At 46.9% G+C, this 18,287-nt stretch overlaps 1 protein-coding gene across 4 annotated transcripts in view; it reads right to left on the reverse strand.

Moving 5' to 3' along the window:
* Positions 1-18,287, reverse strand: part of NOL11 (nucleolar protein 11) — a 164,144-nt gene that overhangs the window by 58,844 nt on the left and 87,013 nt on the right. For 2 of the 4 annotated variants that reach the window (XM_063960821.1, XM_063960823.1), the window contains exons 11-15: positions 10,711-10,782; positions 10,435-10,619; positions 6,829-6,954; positions 6,516-6,752; positions 5,610-5,694 (exon numbers count right to left, since the gene is read on the reverse strand). In XM_063960821.1, the coding sequence (XP_063816891.1) occupies positions 5,610-5,694; positions 6,516-6,752; positions 6,829-6,954; positions 10,435-10,619; positions 10,711-10,782 (705 nt within the window). The remainder of the gene's footprint in view (positions 1-5,609; positions 5,695-6,515; positions 6,753-6,828; positions 6,955-10,434; positions 10,620-10,710; positions 10,783-18,287) is intronic. The other 2 variants (XM_063960822.1, XM_063960824.1) reach the window with 1 other exon arrangement.

The following is an 18,287-nucleotide window of genomic DNA, read 5'->3' on the forward strand; positions in this document are numbered from 1 at the left end:
ATGCATGTCCTATCGACTGAGATAATCTGTTTCCCAGCTCTCCACACCTGGAATGAACACTGCCTAGAGGATGATGTAGCGCCTTTCTGCCCACAACAGGATCCTTGTGTCTTTCTTTAATGACATATTGCGCTTTGTTCCTCCCTGACGGTTTATGTAAGCCGTCATCGTGACATTGTCCGACTGGATCCTGACGTATTGACTCATGACTAGGTCTTCGGCTAGGAGAAGTGCATTGTAGACTGCCCTTAGTTCGAGGATGTTTATGGGTAATCTGCTCTCCTGTAACATCCATCTTCCTGAAACTGACGGTCCTCTAGGAAAGCACCCCAACCTCTGAGACTGGCGTCCGTTGTCAGGATCCTCCAATCCTAAATGACAAATCTCTTCCCTACGTGCGGTGGAAGTCGGATTCTCTGATGAAGAAGCCAGTCCGAACCTGCTCCCTGAGCAATGAGGTTCATCTGGAATGGTCGGGAATGAAGTGTGCCGTACTGGAGAGCTTCGAGCGATGCCACCATTTTCCCGAGAAGTTGCACACAGAGGTGCATAGACACTGTCTGTGACCTTCTTACCTGAGCCACTAACTTTTGTATGTCCTGGATCTTGGACTCTAGTAGGAAACCTCTCAATTGTACCGTGTCCAAGATGAGACCGAGGAATTGAATCCGTTGAGTTGTAATGAGGTTGGATTTCTGGCGGTTCACAATCCACCCATGGTGAATGATTAAACGGTGAGAGGTCTGAGCATCCTTTATCAACCTTTCTTGAGAGGAGGCATGATCAGTAGATCGTCTAGATAAGGTATTATCGTGACCCTTAATAGCCTCAATCCTGTATACATGATTGCCCTGATCTTCGTGAAGATTCTGGGGGCTGATGATAGACCGAATGGTAGGGCTCTGAATTGGTAATGATTCTCCACCAGTGCAAACCTTAGGTAAGCTTGGTGAGGAGTCCAAATTGGGATATGCAGGTATGCATCCTTTATGTCAATGGACACCATGAACTCGCCTTGTTCCAAACCTGCAATGATCGACTGGATTGATTCCATTTTGAATCTGTAGACCCTTAGAAACTGGTTTAAAACTTTTAAATTGAGTATCGGCCTGACCTTCCTGTCTGGCTTTGGCACAACAAAAAGATTGGAATAGAAACCCGTTCCTCTCAGAGACGGGAACTGGAGTAATGACCTCTGACCGTAGTAATTTTTGTATTGCTGTCAGTAGTGCTTTTTTTTTTTTTTTTTACTGAGGGCACCGGGGTAACCCCGTTGTAAAAAAAACTGACTGAGGTCTCTGTTGAAAATCCATTTTGTACTCCTGGGAGATTATATTGTTTATCCAAAGTTCTGTGGAGGTTCTGGCCCTATGTTCCGAAAACCTTCCAGATGTGCGCCCACCCGGGGGGACCCCAGGTGAGCTGGGAGACTGTCATGCCACGGTCCTGTCAGCAGGTTTATCCTGCTTTCTGGCCGGTGCCTGTGCGCGGCCTCTACCTCTGCCCCCTCGTGTCTGCGTACCGTACCCTCTTCCTCGGGTTCGAAAGGACTGAGATCGAAATGATTTAAACATTGGACCCGAATAACTTTCTTGTATAAGGAGTAGGTAGGAATGTGGATTTCCCTGCCGTAGCCTGTGCAATCCACTTGTCCAACTCTGGACCTTAAAGCATTTTACCCCCAAAGGGAATGGATTCCACTGCTTGCTTGGTGTAAGAGTGCTTCTTTGGAGGCTTGCCACAAGTATGAAGCAGATTCTCAAATGGCCAGTTGGATAAGCTCTTCCAAGCTATTCTCCTCCTCAATAGCCTGTACATTACGGCTAGCCCATGCTCCCATGGCCCTTGTGACCCACGCACAGACGATTGCTGATAACTGTGCTGCATCTGCTGCTACGAAAATTGACTTTAAGGCTGTGTCAACCTTACGATCTGAAGCATCCTTTAAAGTCGTTACATTAGGTATTGGTAAGATTGTCTTCTTCGACAACCTTCCTAGGGAAGCATCCACTACTGGTGGATTCTCCCACTTATCCATTATACCTTTAGGTAGGGGATAAGTTACTTGAAACCTTTTTGGAAATTGAAAGCATTTGTCCGGCTGCTTCCAAGCCTCCTCCATCTGAGATTGGTGGATTTAGGAATGGGGAACACTGCTGATCGCGGCTTTTGGGATTCTAACAATTCAAATTCTTCTGGTTCCTTTACTTCTTCTACCTTAAAGTTTAGGATCTCCTTTACCGCGTCAATTAAATAATCAAGACCCGAGATTGCCGTGTCCTCTTCGGGAAAATCGGCGTCTAGGGTAGATTCAATTAACTCACCCTCTCTGTGTCAATGAGAAGACCCTCTTGGTATAATAGGAAGAGGTCTTTTAACTGCCTTGCGCACATTCGTTTTTGCATGTGCGGGCAGCGTTAACTTGATGAGATATTCCTCCATCGTCTTAGAGAATCCTGCAGCCAGTTCGATTGCTGCTTGCGTGATTCTGCCATCTGATTTTATCTGCAAGGTTGTCTTCCCATGACCTAGCCGGAGCACTGCTTCCAGGTGGAGCGCCCTTGTCTAAGCAGGAGTCGCACACCCCGGAGCTGTCAACCCACAAGCTCGTCCGGTTACATTTCGTAGAAACCTAATAGGTCTCGTTTGTTTAAAGCCCTTACCAGGGTACTATGCAGCGCTTTCCCCTTTAAACTAGGAAAAGAAAGACTGCGATAGATGACGGAAGCAAAGGCATCGGATACGGCTGGAATATCTCTTCCCTTCCTTATATTGCAAAAGGAACTGGACAAAAATAAATAAAAAACAATTATAATTAAAACACCAGCCGACTTGTGACTCCTCACACCCCAACTGTAAATCAGCTACGATGGTAGAGTTGGTATCCGCCTGCTTCCTTGTATTTTCTTTAGGATCTTTGTTATATTAGTCCTTTGAAAATATAAATGGTAAAGTATAATTATTTTGTTCAGGAGTCCTCACTCTAAATATAGACTTTCACCAGCAGAGGGAGCTGTTACAATAACTATTCCTCCTGGTAGCTATACAGGGGGTGGGCTGATCCCTGCCTCTTAGAATGGCGCCACTTAGGCATAATTTAAATGGCCGCCACTGAAGAATTGTGATAGGGAAACCTTTCCTATTACACTTTTCTAGTCAGCGTCTATTACTATGACTTTCCATAGAGATATATATGGTGAAGCGTACGTTCCCCCACGCGGCTGAGGGATCTCCTCAGCCGAGCGGAATTACTACTGCGTCTCTGCCCCCCACCGCGCGCTCCAGGACCGCTGTGACTAAGTCCCGTAGCGGCGCTTTGCTGGTCTCCCCTCTCGTGGCTGATAAGGCTCTGCCCTGCATTGTTTACCTGGCGCACACTTCCAGCCCCGCTCAGCCTCTGCCTGCCGGTGACCGCATGTTCAAGTGAGCAAACCCTTGGCGCGCACTTCCAGCCCCGCTCACTCCCTGCCTGCCGGTGATCGCTGCGCTGCTGTGGTGACCTCCTGTTTAAGTGGAAGAGTGAATATACCCCTGGCGCGCACTTCCAGTCCCGCTCAGTCTCTGCCTGCCGGTGACCGCTGCGCCTGTTAAAACATGCTGACAGGTGATAAAATAATAATTAAATAAAAAACCTAACATGGGCCCCTATTATACAACCAGTACTCACTGGGGTATATGCAATTGCGGTCGAATTCCCGAAATTGTCGAAAAACGGGACTTTTTCGCCCAAAAAAAAAAATTCGACAATGCAATTCAGTACTTTCCGTCAAAAAAACGGACTTTAAAAATTCGACTTTTTGAAATTCTAAATTTGTCAAGTTCGACTTTTCTGCAATGGTACAAATGCGGCAATTCGACAAAAGTATATTCAATTGAAGTTTTGAAATTCGACAACAGTGCTTTTAGACAGTAAATTCGTCATTTTCAATCCGCCACACTTTGGTGGGTGAATCTAATAAAAAAAATGTAAAACGTTTTTTTTGGTGTTTTTTTTTTATTGGTAATAGCATATCTATTTATATTAGAAGGGATTAGGTTTGTCTTTTTTGGAGGCACAAGTATTATTTATATATTTTAAAAATATATATATATATTTTTTTTTATAAATGGAATGGTAAAATCCCGAAAAAAAATGGCGTGGGGTCCCCCCTCCAAAGCATAACCAGCCTCGGGCTCTTCGAGCCGGTCCTGGTTCTAAAAATCCGGGGGGGGAAATGGACAGGGGATCCCCCGTATTTTTAAAACCAGCACTGGGCTCTGCGCCTGGTGCTGGTGCAAAAAATACGGGGGTAGGGGGGGGGGGGAAAGAGTAGGGGTCCCCCGTATTTTTTACACCAGCATCGGGCTCCACTAGCTGGACAGATAATGCCACAGCCGGGGGTCACTTTTATACAGCGCCCTGCGGCCGTGGCATTAAATATCCAACTAGTCACCCCTGGCCGGGGTACCCTGGGGGAGTGGGGACCCCTTCAATCAAGGGTCAGGGGTGAAGCCCGAGGCTGTCCCCCCCATCCAAGGGCTGCGGATGGGGGGCTGATAGCCTTGAGAAAATGAAAAGAATATTGTTTTTTCCTGTAGTACTACAAGTCCCAGCAAGCCTCCCCCGCAAGCTGGTACTTGGAGAACCACAAGTACCAGCATGCGGGATAAAAACGGGCCCGCTGGTACCTGTAGTACTACTGAAAAAAAATACCCAAATAAAAACAGGAGACACACACCTTGAGAGTAAAACTTTATTGCACACCTGCCGACACACACATACTTACCTATGTTGACCCGCCGACTGCCACGTCTCCTGATCCGACGATCCGGGGTACCTGTGAATAAAATTATACTCACCTCAATCCAGTGTCCAGATATAAATCCTCGTACTTGGCAAAACAAATAAACGAACACCCGTACCAGCGGACTGAAAGGGGTCCCATGTTCATACATGGAACCCCTTTCCCCGAATGCAGAGACCCCCCCCCGTGACTGCTGTCACAGAAAGGTCTCTTCAGCCAATCAGCGAGCGCAACGTCCTGGCACTCTGCTGATTGGCTGCACGTCTGAGCTGTCACGTCTTGTCATTTTCTCAAGGCTATCAGCCCCCCATCCGCAGCCCTTGGATTGGGGGGGGGGGGGGGGGGGGGGGGGGACAGCCTCGGGCTTCACCCCTGGCCCTTGGGTGGCTGGGGGGATGGACCCCTTGATTGAAGGGGTCCCCACTCCCCCAGGGTACCACGGCCAGGGGTGACTAGTTGGATATTTAATGCCTCCTTGTGGAGAGATGCAGGTCCCTTCAATAGGGATCATTGTCTCTCCAATATGAAGTAGCCTTGTCCCCCTTTTAGTTAGGTTGACGCAGCCCTTATGACAGATTTTTAAGTTTTAGTCAGGAGCTCATAGCTCCATGTGCTGTGCATCCAGCACAATTTTTCAAACTGAGGGATGAGGGATGTGAAGGGGGAGGAGCCGGCTGTGCAAGCTTCACACCCCTAATGTATAAGGATGCTCCAGTGTCCCCTAGTGGATGAAAGAGAAACATTATTTCAGAGCAAGAAAGGGTGCAAAGCAGCACTATCCGTTACAAGTATCAGAAGAAAAAAATAAATTTCAGAGACACGTACAATGACTTGGTCGGAAGAGAGATCCTTGAGATGAGGCAGAAGATAAGTCTCGCTGTACAAGGAGGTGATGACTGAATTCCTGTGTATATATATATATTAAGGAAACATGCAAAGCATCAACAAAACACTGTTCACATACACACTGCAAAACCTCCTATGAACTGCATAGACCCACCACAAGGGAACAGGCTCCTGAAATGTCAGGTTTCCTCGATCACCCTCTTCATACAAATGGCAAAATATTAGTGAGGGAAAAATGTCAACATTTATTAGTTGGTGCTACTCTGTGCTCCCTTTACCTGATGCCAGAGCAGATTTCAGATCAGTCAGATGCATCTACAGTCCACAGCTGAGTATTACAATTTGCTAGTCCTCTGCAGCAAGATTAGTGAACTGTGGTCCCGATTCAGAGATGGACAACATTTTTTTTACCACAGTTGAGCGATATCAGCCAAATGTGCCACACGTGCCATGATGGTATTGTGAAAGCAATCAAAGAAAGGTTTTATACACAACGTTACCAAAAGTCAGATATAGTATGGGGGACAGCTACAGGGGGTAGCGCCAAAAACGCAGACGTGTTCCAACTATGCGTTCGCATCTGTAATGTCTCTGGCACCTCACCTCGGCCACATTGCGCAACCATGGGGCTACTCAGACTTTCCTCAAATGATCTGCAACCGTTTGTATGCAGCAGGTGGTGGAGGGGCATTTCAATACAACCCTAGGCAGCTGTGGCATTTGCATATTATGGGACAGTCTCTGCATGCAGTGTCGCATCTGCCAATGCATTAGCATACAAATAAATATAAATGGGCAGGTGAGAGAGGAGTGTGTGTTACAGGAGCAGTTCACTGGTTTTGCTAAATCAAAAGTGCTCATCTGTGTGCTTCTGTGTAAGGATACAGTATTACTGCTCGCTTAAGGCTGACTGGAAAACTCTGCGTCTCTTGTCTCTGAATTATCTTGTCCAAAATCTGAATGTCACAGCTGTTCTCCTCTACCAGTGTGGGGCTGAACCCATTCTGTACCACAGTGCTTTGCTCTGGTTCCATCGGGACATTGGAGTTGTCACTCACAAGAATATACCACGCAGATGAGACTGTGTCCAGGACCACATCTTGTAGGGTATCTTCATCAACACTGAAATGTCACAGCATGTTAACTTATGTGCTTTACAACGTAGCAGAAACCTATACACACAGGGCACAGCACTTACCTGAGGAATGTTTTTAAACACGAGCAGACAACAGCTTCAGGTATATCTATGAATTGCTGCAAGCAAAGCTGTAGGACACGGACATCTTGCTTTTCCAGGCAAAACATCATCAAATCTGGGCATAAGCTGTAATATGGGGAGATTGCTATATGCTAGAAACACCAACTGGAATAGGTTTATGAGAGACAAATTCACTGGATATTTATAATGGGGGGGGGGGGGGACCAATGAGAATGTGCTGTAACAGAGTACCTACCACCTTCCCAAGCCAAAGTTTCTAAATCGCTCTGAAGCCTAAGTCTCAAAATAGGTCTTTAATACACTGCTCAAAAAAATAAAGGGAACACTAAAATAACACATCCTAGATCTGAATGAATGATATATTCTTATTAAATACTTTGTTCTTTACATAGTTGAATGTGCTGACAACAAAATCACACAAAAATTATCAATGGAAATCAAATTTATTAACCCATGGAGGTCTGGATTTTGAGTCACACTCAAAATTAAAGTGGAAAAACACACTACAGGCTGATCCAACTTTGATGTAATGTCCTTAAAACAAGTCAAAATGAGGCTCAGTAGTGTGTGTGGCCTCCACGTGCCTGTATGACCTCCCTACAACCCACACAAGTGGCTCAGGTAGTGCAGCTCATCCAGGATGGCACATCAATGCGAGCTGTGGCAAGAAGGTTTGCTGTGTCTGTCAGCGTAGTGTCCAGAGCATGGAGGCGCTACCAGGAGACAGGCCAGTACATCAGGAGACGTGGAGGAGGCCGTAGGAGGGCAACAACCCAGCAGCAGGAACGCTACCTCCGCCTTTGTGGAAGGCGGAACAGGAGGAGCACTGCCAGAGACCTGCAAAATGACCTCCAGCAAGCCACAAATGTGCATGTGTCTACTCAAACGATCAGAAACAGACTCCATGTGGGTGGTATGAGGGCCCGACGTCCACAGGTGGGGGTTGTGCTTACAGCCCAACACTGTGCAGGACGTTTGGCATTTGCCAAACAACACCAAGATTGGCAAATTCGCCACTGGCGCCCTGTGCTCTTCACAGATGAAAGCAGGTTCTTACTGAGCACATGTGACAGACGTGACAGAGTCTGGAGACGCCAAGGAGAACGTTCTGCTGCCTGCAACATCCTCCAGCATGACCGGTTTGGCAGTGGGTCAGTAATTGTGTGGGGTAGCATTCTTTGGGGGGCCGCACAGCCCTCCATGTGCTCGCCAGAGGTAGCCTGACTGCCATTAGGTACCGAGATGAGATCCTCAGACCCCTTGTGAGACCATATGCTGGTGCGGTTGGCCCTGGGTTCCTCCTAATGCAAGACAATGCTAGACCTCATGTGGCTGGAGTGTGTCAGCAGTTCCTGCAAGATGAAAGCATTGATGCTATGGACTGGCCCGCCCGTTCCCCAGACCTGAATCCAATTGAGCACATCTGGGACATCATGTCTCGCTCCATCCACCAACGCCACGTTGCACCACAGACTGTCCAGGAGTTGGCGGATGCTTTAGTCCAGGTCTGGGAGGAGATCCCTCAGGAGACCATCCGCCACCTCATCAGGAGCATGCCCAGGCATTGTAGGGAGGTCATACAGGCACGTGGAGGCCATACACACTACTGAGTCTCATTTTGACTTGTTTTAAGGACATTACATCAAAGTTGGATCAGCCTGTAGTGTGTTTTTCCACTTTAATTTTGTGTGTGACTCCAAATCCAGACCTCCATGGGTTAATAAATTTGATTTCCATTGATAATTTTGTGTGATTTTGTTGTCAGCACATTCAACTATGTAAAGAACAAAGTATTTAATAAGAATATTTAATTCATTCAGATCTAGGATGTGTTATTTTAGTGTTCCCTTTATTTTTTTGAGCAGTGTATATAAATGGAGTTAAGGCCCTAAAGTAAACATAAGCCCACCAATATAGCTCGACAATCGTAAAATGGCTGCCACTATATCATATGTAGGATCCTTCCAGCCACGACATTAATCTGCCGAATAAGTACTTTTTCTATTACACCACAAAATACAGAGTGGGCGCCATCTTTCTTCCTCCATTAAATACAATATTAGAAGCATCTTTCTGTTTATATTTAATGCTGCCTTCACCCTGTTACATCCAAAATGGTGTCAGAAACAATCTTTGCTCTTTTACTACCAGAAAGCCTGCCTGCTGAACTTGTTTCCTACCTTAAAATGCCACAGGTGTTAGAAAATAGGGAAAATTCCAGCAACCCAAAATGGATTTTACTACTACAACCACCGTTTTACAATCAATTTTCAATAAAATGATGGAGTTTGTTTAAAACTAGAATCAACTGTTACTATATAGCTGGTGCTGTTATTTGTAAATTGTAATGGACTGTTTAAGAGTAAGTTTTTATGTCCTTGGCTAGTGGTTCACAAACTTTTTTGAATCACGGCACCCAAGAGTATGAGAATTTTTTTTTACGGCTCCCCTAGGCCAAGTGTTTCTTATTATAAAATTCAGTAAGGAATATTACATTGAAAACCGTAGTCACCGTACCGTAGTCAGAACACTATACCCACTAACTAGTTGACTTCATAAGTAATTGTTGAACATTTGCTGATCATGCGCAGAGTTCTAATTGTGTAAAAGTTACTATTATGCTGATGTGCAGAAAGTTATGTGCATAAACAACTTCTTAATGGCCTTGGCATTCTGCTTGTGCAACTAGATAGAGAGCTAATGCATTAGTCCTTGAATTCATAACCGGGGAGCCACCACTCCCAAAACCGCCCCTAATAACTGCTCCCTAAGGGCTGTAACACACTAGCCGGTTTTCCCCGGATGGCAAAAAGCCGGACAAACTTTGTCCGGCTTTTTGCCATCCGGGAGAAACCGGCAGAGTCGCTCACACAGGACGGCTTTGAGCCGTGTGTGATGCTGTGCGCATGCGCAGCATCAGACACGGCTTCAGAAAAAACCGTTGTGTGTGAAAGCTCCCCTTCACACACATGGTTTACTGGCTCCAAAGACGGGCCGGCGGCCGCCCGGCCGCCGGACCTTCCAGTGGTGAGACCCGGCTGCAACCCGGCAGCCGGGCCGGGGCCGTGCAGTGTGAAGGGACCCTAGCCCTCACACTGTTGACTACAATGCCGGCACGGGAAAAAGCCGTCCGGCTTTTTCCCGGCCGGCAAAAGCCGGGTAGTGTGTTTCAGCACTAAGGGTATAAAAGTTAGCTACAAAAAGGTACACCATAGCCTCTCCTGGAACCACATTGACTGCCTTCAGTCTCCACGCTTTTCAATCTGGGGGTCTACCTGAATTAGGCACAAGGAATCCCCACATCCGCCTATGAACTCAATTTAGCTAAGTATTAAACTTTTTTACATATTTCCAACACTGTTATGTTTACTATAATCACGTGTTATTTTCACTATTATTCCATACTACTACTGTCCTATTAATAACAAATGAATGGTCTGTAAATACTTCTGCAGGGCTTAAGTTGGATCATATGATGATGATAGAAACAGGCATCTCTCAAAGATTAATATTTCAACCACCAGTGCCTACCAGGACCAGCCAAACGCACTGTTAGTCAACATTAACAAGAACTCCGAACTGTACCTGTACGACAGCTGTTTAGTCTCAATGAGTTTAATAATCGAACTCTGAGGGTAGAACTTTGTGTCACTCTTGCAGCGATTTATCAGTCCTTGCATCATTTTAGCAGCAATAATCTGGAACTCTGGCAGCTCCTGGTCTGATATGGCACACTGAACAAGAGAAGGAATCTGGCTTTCCGAGGTGGTCTACAGGAGAGACAGAACGTTGATAAATAGAACATAAGGACTACATTCTTATCACAAGTTAAGTAGTAGTTGCAAACGTCATGCCCCATACCGGGATATCAGAGAGGAGATCTTGCAGCTGACGTCTGTTCTCATTGTGGTCTTGCTTCTTTTTCACTCTGGACTGAAAACAGAGAAAAATTTTATGTCACCTCCAGCTCTTGTAAAACATGTTGGGGCCACATATAAAAAAAAAAAAAAAGCGAAATACAATGCTGAACCTTAATACATAATGAAAAAAATAAGATTTTACTTACCGATAAATCTATTTCTCGTAGTCCGTAGTGGATGCTGGGGACTCCGTCAGGACCATGGGGAATAGCGGCTCCGCAGGAGACAGGGCACAAAACTAAAGCTTTAGGATCAGGTGGTGTGTACTGGCTCCTCCCCCTATGACCCTCCTCCAAGCCTCAGTTAGGATACTGTGCCCGGACGAGCGTACACAATAAGGAAGGATATTGAATCCCGGGTAAGACTCATACCAGCCACACCAATCACACCGTATAACTTGTGATCTAAACCCAGTTAACAGTATGACAAACGTAGGAGCCTCTGAACAGACGGCTCACAACAAATAACAACCCGATTTTTTTGTAACAATAACTATGTACAAGTATTGCAGACAATCCGCACTTGGGATGGGCGCCCAGCATCCACTACGGACTACGAGAAATAGATTTATCGGTAAGTAAAATCTTATTTTCTCTGACGTCCTAAGTGGATGCTGGGGACTCCGTCAGGACCATGGGGATTATACCAAAGCTCCCAAACGGGCGGGAGAGTGCGGATGACTCTGCAGCACCGAATGAGAGAACTCCAGGTCCTCCTCAGCCAGGGTATCAAATTTGTAGAATTTTACAAACGTGTTCTCCCCCGACCACGTAGCTGCTCGGCAGAGTTGTAATGCCGAGACCCCTCGGGCAGCCGCCCAGGATGAGCCCACCTTCCTTGTGGAATGGGCCTTGACAGATTTAGGCTGTGGCAGGCCTGCCACAGAATGTGCAAGTTGAATTGTGCTACAAATCCAACGAGCAATCGTCTGCTTAGAAGCAGGAGCACCCAGCTTGTTGGGTGCATACAGTATAAACAGCGAGTCAGATTTTCTGACTCCAGCCGTCCTTGAAATGTATATTTTCAATGCCCTGACAACGTCCAGCAACTTGGAATCTTCCAAATCGCTAGTAGCCGCAGGCACCACAATAGGCTGGTTCAGGTGAAACGCTGACACCACCTTAGGCAGAAACTGAGGACGCGTCCGCAGTTCTGCCCTGTCCGAATGGAAAATCAGATATGGGCTCTTATACGATAAAGCCGCCAATTCTGATACTCTCCTGGCTGAAGCCAGGGCCAGTAGCATGGTTACTTTCCATGTAAGATATTTCAAATCCACCGATTTGAGTGGCTCAAACCAATGGGATTTGAGAAAATCCAAAACTACATTCAGGTCCCACGGAGCCACTGGGGGCACAACCGGGGGCTGTATATGTAGTACTCCTTTTACAAAAGTCTGGACTTCAGGAACTGAAGCCAATTCTTTCTGGAAGAAAATCGACAGGGCCGAAATTTGAACCTTAATGGACCCCAATTTGAGGCCCATAGACAATCCTGTTTGCAGGAAATGTAGGAATCGACCCAATTGAAATTCCTCCGTGGGGGCCTTCCTGGCCTCACACCACGCAACATATTTTCTCCAAATGCGGTGATAATGTTGTGCAGTCACCTCCTTCCTGGCTTTAACCAGTGTAGGAATGACCTCTTCTGGAATGCCTTTTTCCTTTAGAATTCGGCGTTCAACCGCCATGCCGTCAAACGCAGCCGCGGTAAGTCTTGGAATAGACACGGTTCCTGCTGAATCAGGTCCAGTCTTAGAGGTAGAGGCCACGGATTTTCCGTGAGCATCTCCTGAAGTTCCGGGTACCAAGTTCTTCTTGGCCAATCCGGAGCCACGAGTATCGTTCTTACTCCCCTTTGCCGTATAATTCTCAGTACTTTGGGTATGAGAGGCAGAGGAGGAAACACATACACTGACTGGTACACCCACGGTGTTACCAGAGCGTCCACAGCTATTGCCTGAGGGTCTCTTGACCTGGCGCAATACCTGTCCAGTTTTTTGTTGAGGCGAGACGCCATCATATCCACCTTTGGTTTTTCCCAACGGTTCACAATCATGTGGAAGACTTCTGGATGAAGTCCCCACTCTCCCGGGTGTAGATCGTGTCTGCTGAGGAAGTCTGCTTCCCAGTTGTCTACTCCCGGAATGAACACTGCTGACAGTGCTATCACATGATCTTCCGCCCAGCGAAGAATCCTTGCAGCTTCTGCCATTGCTCTCCTGCTTCTTGTGCCGCCCTGTCTGTTTACGTGGGCGACTGCCGTGATGTTGTCCGACTGGATCAACACCGGCTGACCCTGAAGCAGGGGTTTTGCCAGGCTTAGAGCATTGTAAATTGCTCTTAGCTCCAGTATATTTATATGAAGAGACATCTCCAGGCTTGACCATACTCCCTGGAAGTTTCTTCCCTGTGTGACCGCTCCCCAGCCTCTCAGACTGGCATCCGTGGTCACCAGGACCCAGTCCTGTATGCCGAATCTGCGGCCCTCTAGTAGATGAGCACTCTGCAGCCACCACAGAAGAGACACCCTTGTCCGTGGCGATAAGGTTATCCGCTGATGCATCTGCAGATGCGATCCGGACCATTTGTCCAGCAGATCCCACTGAAAAGTTCGTGCGTGGAATTTGCCGAATGGAATTGCTTCGTAAGAAGCCACCATCTTTCCCAGGACTCTTGTGCATTGATGCACAGACACTTTTCCTGGTTTTAGGAGGTTCCTGACAAGTTCGGATAACTCCTTGGCTTTCTCCTCCGGAAGAAACACCTTTTCTGAACCGTGTCCAGAATCATTCCCAGGAACAGCAGACGTGTTGTCGGGGTCAACTGAGATTTTGGAAAATTCAGAATCCACCCGTGTTGTTGCAGCACTACTTGGGTTAGTGCTACTCCGTCCTCCAGCTGTTCTCTGGACCTTGCCCTTATCAGGAGATCGTCCAAGTAAGGGATAATTAATACGCCTCTTCTTCGCAGAAGAATCATCATTTCGGCCATTACCTTGGTAAAGACCCGAGGTGCCGTGGACAATCCAAACGGCAGCGTCTGAAACTGATAATGACAGTTTTGCACCACGAACCTGAGGTACCCTTGATGTGAAGGGCAAATTGGGACATGCAGGTAAGCATCCTTTATGTCCAGGGACACCATAAAGTCCCCTTCTTCCAGATTCGCTATCACTGCTCTGAGTGATTCCATCTTGAACTTGAATTTTTGTATGTACAGGTTCAAAGATTTCAGATTTAGAATAGGTCTTACCGAGCCGTCCGGCTTCGGTACCACAAATAGCGTGGAGTAATACCCCTTTCCCTGTAGTAGGAGGGGTACCTTGACTATCACATGCTGAGAAAACAGCTTGTGAATGGCTTCCAATACCGTCGCCCTGTCTGAGGGAGACGTTGGCAAAGCAGACTTTAGGAACCGGCGAGGGGGAGACTTCTCGAATTCCAACCTGTAACCCTGAGATACTACCTGCAGGATCCAAGGGTCCACCTGTGAGCAAGCCCACTGTGCGCTGAAATTCCTGAGTCGACCCCCCACCGCTCCTGAGTCCGCTTGTACAGCCCCAGCGTCATGCTGAGGGCTTTGCAGAACCCTGGGAGGGCTTCTGTTCCTGGGCAGGGGCTGCTTGCTGCCCTCTCTTACCCCTTCCTCTGCCCCGGGGCAGATATGACTGTCCTTTTGCCCTCTTGTTCTTATAGGACCGAAAGGACTGCGGCTGAAAAGACGGTGTCTTTTTCTGTTGGGAGGGGGTCTGAGGTAAAAAGGTGGATTTTCCGGCAGTTGCCGTGGCCACCAGATCCGATAGACCTACGCCAAATAATTCCTCCCCTTTATACGGCAATACTTCCATATGTCGATTGGAATCCGCATCACCTGACCACTGTCGCGTCCATAAACTTCTTCTGGCAGATATGGACATCACACTTACTCTCGATGCCAGAGTGCAAATATCCCTCTGAGCATCTCGCATATAAAGAAAAGCATCCTTTAATTGCTCTATAGTCAATAAAATACTGTCCCTATCCAGGGTATCAATATTTTCAGTCAGGGAATCCGACCAGACCACCCCAGCACTGCACATCCAGGCTGAGGCGATGGCTGGTCGCAGTATAACACCAGAATGTGTGTATATACTCTTTAGGGTAGTTTCCAGCCTCCTATCAGCTGGATCCTTGAGGGCGGCCGTATCAGGAGACGGTAACGCCACTTGTTTTGATAAGCGTGTGAGCGCCTTATCCACCCTAGGGGGTGTTTCCCAGCGCGCCCTAACCTCTGGCGGGAAAGGGTATAATGCCAATAACTTTTTTGAAATTAGCACTTTTCTATCTGGGTTAACCCACGCTTCATCACATACATCATTCAATTCCTCTGATTCAGGAAAAACTACAGGTAGTTTTTTCACCCCCCACATAATACCCCTTTTTGTGGTACTTGCAGTATCAGAGATATGCAAAGCCTCCTTCATTGCCGTGATCATATAACGTGTGGCTCTACTTGAAAATACGTTTGTTTATTCACCGTCGACACTAGATTCAGTGTCCGTGTCTGGGTCTGTGTCGACCGACTGAGGTAAAGGGCGTTTTACAGCCCCTGACGGTGTCTGAGACGCCTGGGCAGGTACCAACTGGTTTTCCGGCCGTCTCATGTCGTCAACTGATTTTTGTAATGTGCTGACATTATCACGTAATTCCATAAACAAAGCCATCCATTCCGGTGTCGACTCCCTGGGGGGTGACATCACCATTACCGGCAATTGCTCTGCCTCCACACCAACATCGTCCTCATACATGTCGACACACACGTACCGACACACAGCAGACACACAGGGAATGCTCTTATCGAAGACAGGACCCCACTAGCCCTTTGGGGAGACAGAGGGAGAGTTTGCCAGCACACACCCAAGCGCTATAATATATATGGGAACAACCTTATATAAGTGTTGTATCCTTATAGCAGCTTAAATATATAAAATATCGCCAAAAAAGTGCCCCCCCTCTCTGTTTTACCCTGTTTCTGTAGTGCAGTGCAGGGGAGAGTCCTGGGAGCCTTCCTCACAGCGGAGCTGAGCAGGAAAATGGCGCTGTGTGCTGAGGAGAATAAGCCCCGCCCCCTATTCCGGCGGGCTTTTCTCCCGTAGTTTGTAATATCTGGCAGGGGTTAAATACATCCATATAGCCTCAAGGGCTATATGTGATGTATTTTTTAGCCATAAAAGGTATTTACATTGCTGCCCAGGGCGCCCCCAGCAGCGCCCTGCACCCTCCGTGACCGTTGGTGAGAAGTGTGTGACAAACAATGGCGCACAGCTGCAGTGCTGTGCGCTACCTTCAAGAAGACTGAAGAGCCTTCTGCCGCCGATTTCTGGACCTTCAATCTTCAGCATCTGCAAGGGGGGTCGGCGGCGCGGCTCCGGGACGAACCCCAGGGTGAGACCTGTGTTCCGACTCCCTCTGGAGCTAATGGTGTCCAGTAGCCTAAGAAGCCAATCCATCCTGCACGCAGGTGAGTTGAACTTCTCTCCCCTAAGTCCCTCGATGCAGTGAGCCTGTTGCCAGCAGGACTCACTGAAAATAAAAAACCTAAAAACTTTTTCTAAGCAGCTCCTTAAGAGAGCCACCTAGATTGCACCCTGCTCGGACGGGCACAAAAACCTAACTGAGGCTTGGAGGAGGGTCATAGGGGGAGGAGCCAGTACACACCACCTGATCCTAAAGCTTTAGTTTTGTGCCCTGTCTCCTGCGGAGCCGCTATTCCCCATGGTCCTGACGGAGTCCCCAGCATCCACTTAGGACGTCAGAGAAATAAGCAAAATTATACTGGCCCAGAGACCTGTGCCCACCTTTTTACTTTTCCCCCCCTCATACAGGGTGCGGTTCACTCACCACCCATACTTATATTACACAAATGAAAGTAGTTATATGCAAATTTTAAAGTATACCCAAAACTTACATCTAAAGAAACCCTCAGGTTTATGTAACCCTCTGAACTGAACACAAGAAAGCATCAAAGCGCAGGTGCATGGAGGAAAGCATTCCGTAAATGGCGGGAATGCGAGCACACTACAAGTCCAATGTTACTGTTTTTTCAACAAGAGAAAAACAAATTGTAGAGACTTTTCTCCGATTCCATGGGGAACACTGGGGTATTGAGTGGTATGAGAGGCCCAGCACTTGAACACTGAAGAATGTTTGAACTGGGCACTTCTATATCCTGGCTTCAACAGTTATTTCTAAACAAGGCACAGACTGAGTACAGCAAATGAGAGAAAAACAAGTAAAATACAATCCAGGAAAGAACGGAAAGAAAAAAAACTAAACGATGAAGAAAAGAAAAAAAAAAATAAGAAGAAAAAGAAGAAGTAGATAGGTGGAAAGACATCCAAGGCTTCCCATGGAATTAGAGGGGAAAAAAAGTTCAAAAATCCTATTTTGTTTTATCCTTAGAGAGCACTGGAACACAACAAACATTCCAAAGCTGTCCTTGCAGGAGAGAACGCTTTGCAAACATGCACGGGCACCAGACAAAACTTTCATCCCTGGATTCAAACGTGTGCATTGACAAGGTGGATGCTCTGCAGAGTTCAGAGGAAGCACAATGCCCAACAGGCAGCTATTAACCTTGTGGTTGTGCCTGTGCCATCATGTGGAAAGGAACCTTTTAATTTGACGCAATATGTAAGAAAGCGGGTGATCCTGTACCACATAACAATGGACTTCTTAAAGGATGGCCACCCCTGAAGAATCATACAAAATAAATAAATCAGTACTGCGAAGGTCATATGTAAGAAAAATATAGATCTTGAGAGTTTCCGACAGCTAACAAGTTTGCCAATATGAAACTGTGAAATAACCTTAGGTTGGAAAGTAGGTCTTGTTCTGACAACTAGTAGGAACAAGGGATTACTACCGTACGTGTAGCACACATTGAAAGGTCTGAATTTCTGGAAAGGGTACAAGATGACTTGAGGGAGGAAAATCAACACAGCTGAGATTTGGACCTTGAAAAAAATCCCAACCATAAACCAGCTTCCAGACTATCTTAGAGGAAAATAAGAATTTACTTACCGATAATTCTATTTCTCATAGTCCGTAGTGGATGCTGGGGACTCCGTCAGGACCATGGGGAATAGCGGCTCCGCAGGAGACAGGGCACAAAAGTAAAAGCTTTAGGATCAGGTGGTGTGCACTGGCTCCTCCCCCTATGACCCTCCTCCAAGCCTCAGTTAGGATACTGTGCCCGGACGAGCGTACACAATAAGGAAGGATTTTGAATCCCGGGTAAGACTCATACCAGCCACACCAATCACACTGTACAACCTGTGATCTGAACCCAGTTAACAGCATGATAACAGCGGAGCCTCTGAAAAGATGGCTCACAACAATAATAACTATGTACAAGTATTGCAGACAATCCGCACTTGGGATGGGCGCCCAGCATCCACTACGGACTACGAGAAATAGAATTATCGGTAAGTAAATTCTTATTTTCTCTAACGTCCTAAGTGGATGCTGGGGACTCC

This window comes from Pseudophryne corroboree, chromosome 3, assembly GCF_028390025.1.
Source record: "Pseudophryne corroboree isolate aPseCor3 chromosome 3, aPseCor3.hap2, whole genome shotgun sequence".
Lineage (NCBI taxonomy): Eukaryota > Metazoa > Chordata > Amphibia > Anura > Myobatrachidae > Pseudophryne > Pseudophryne corroboree.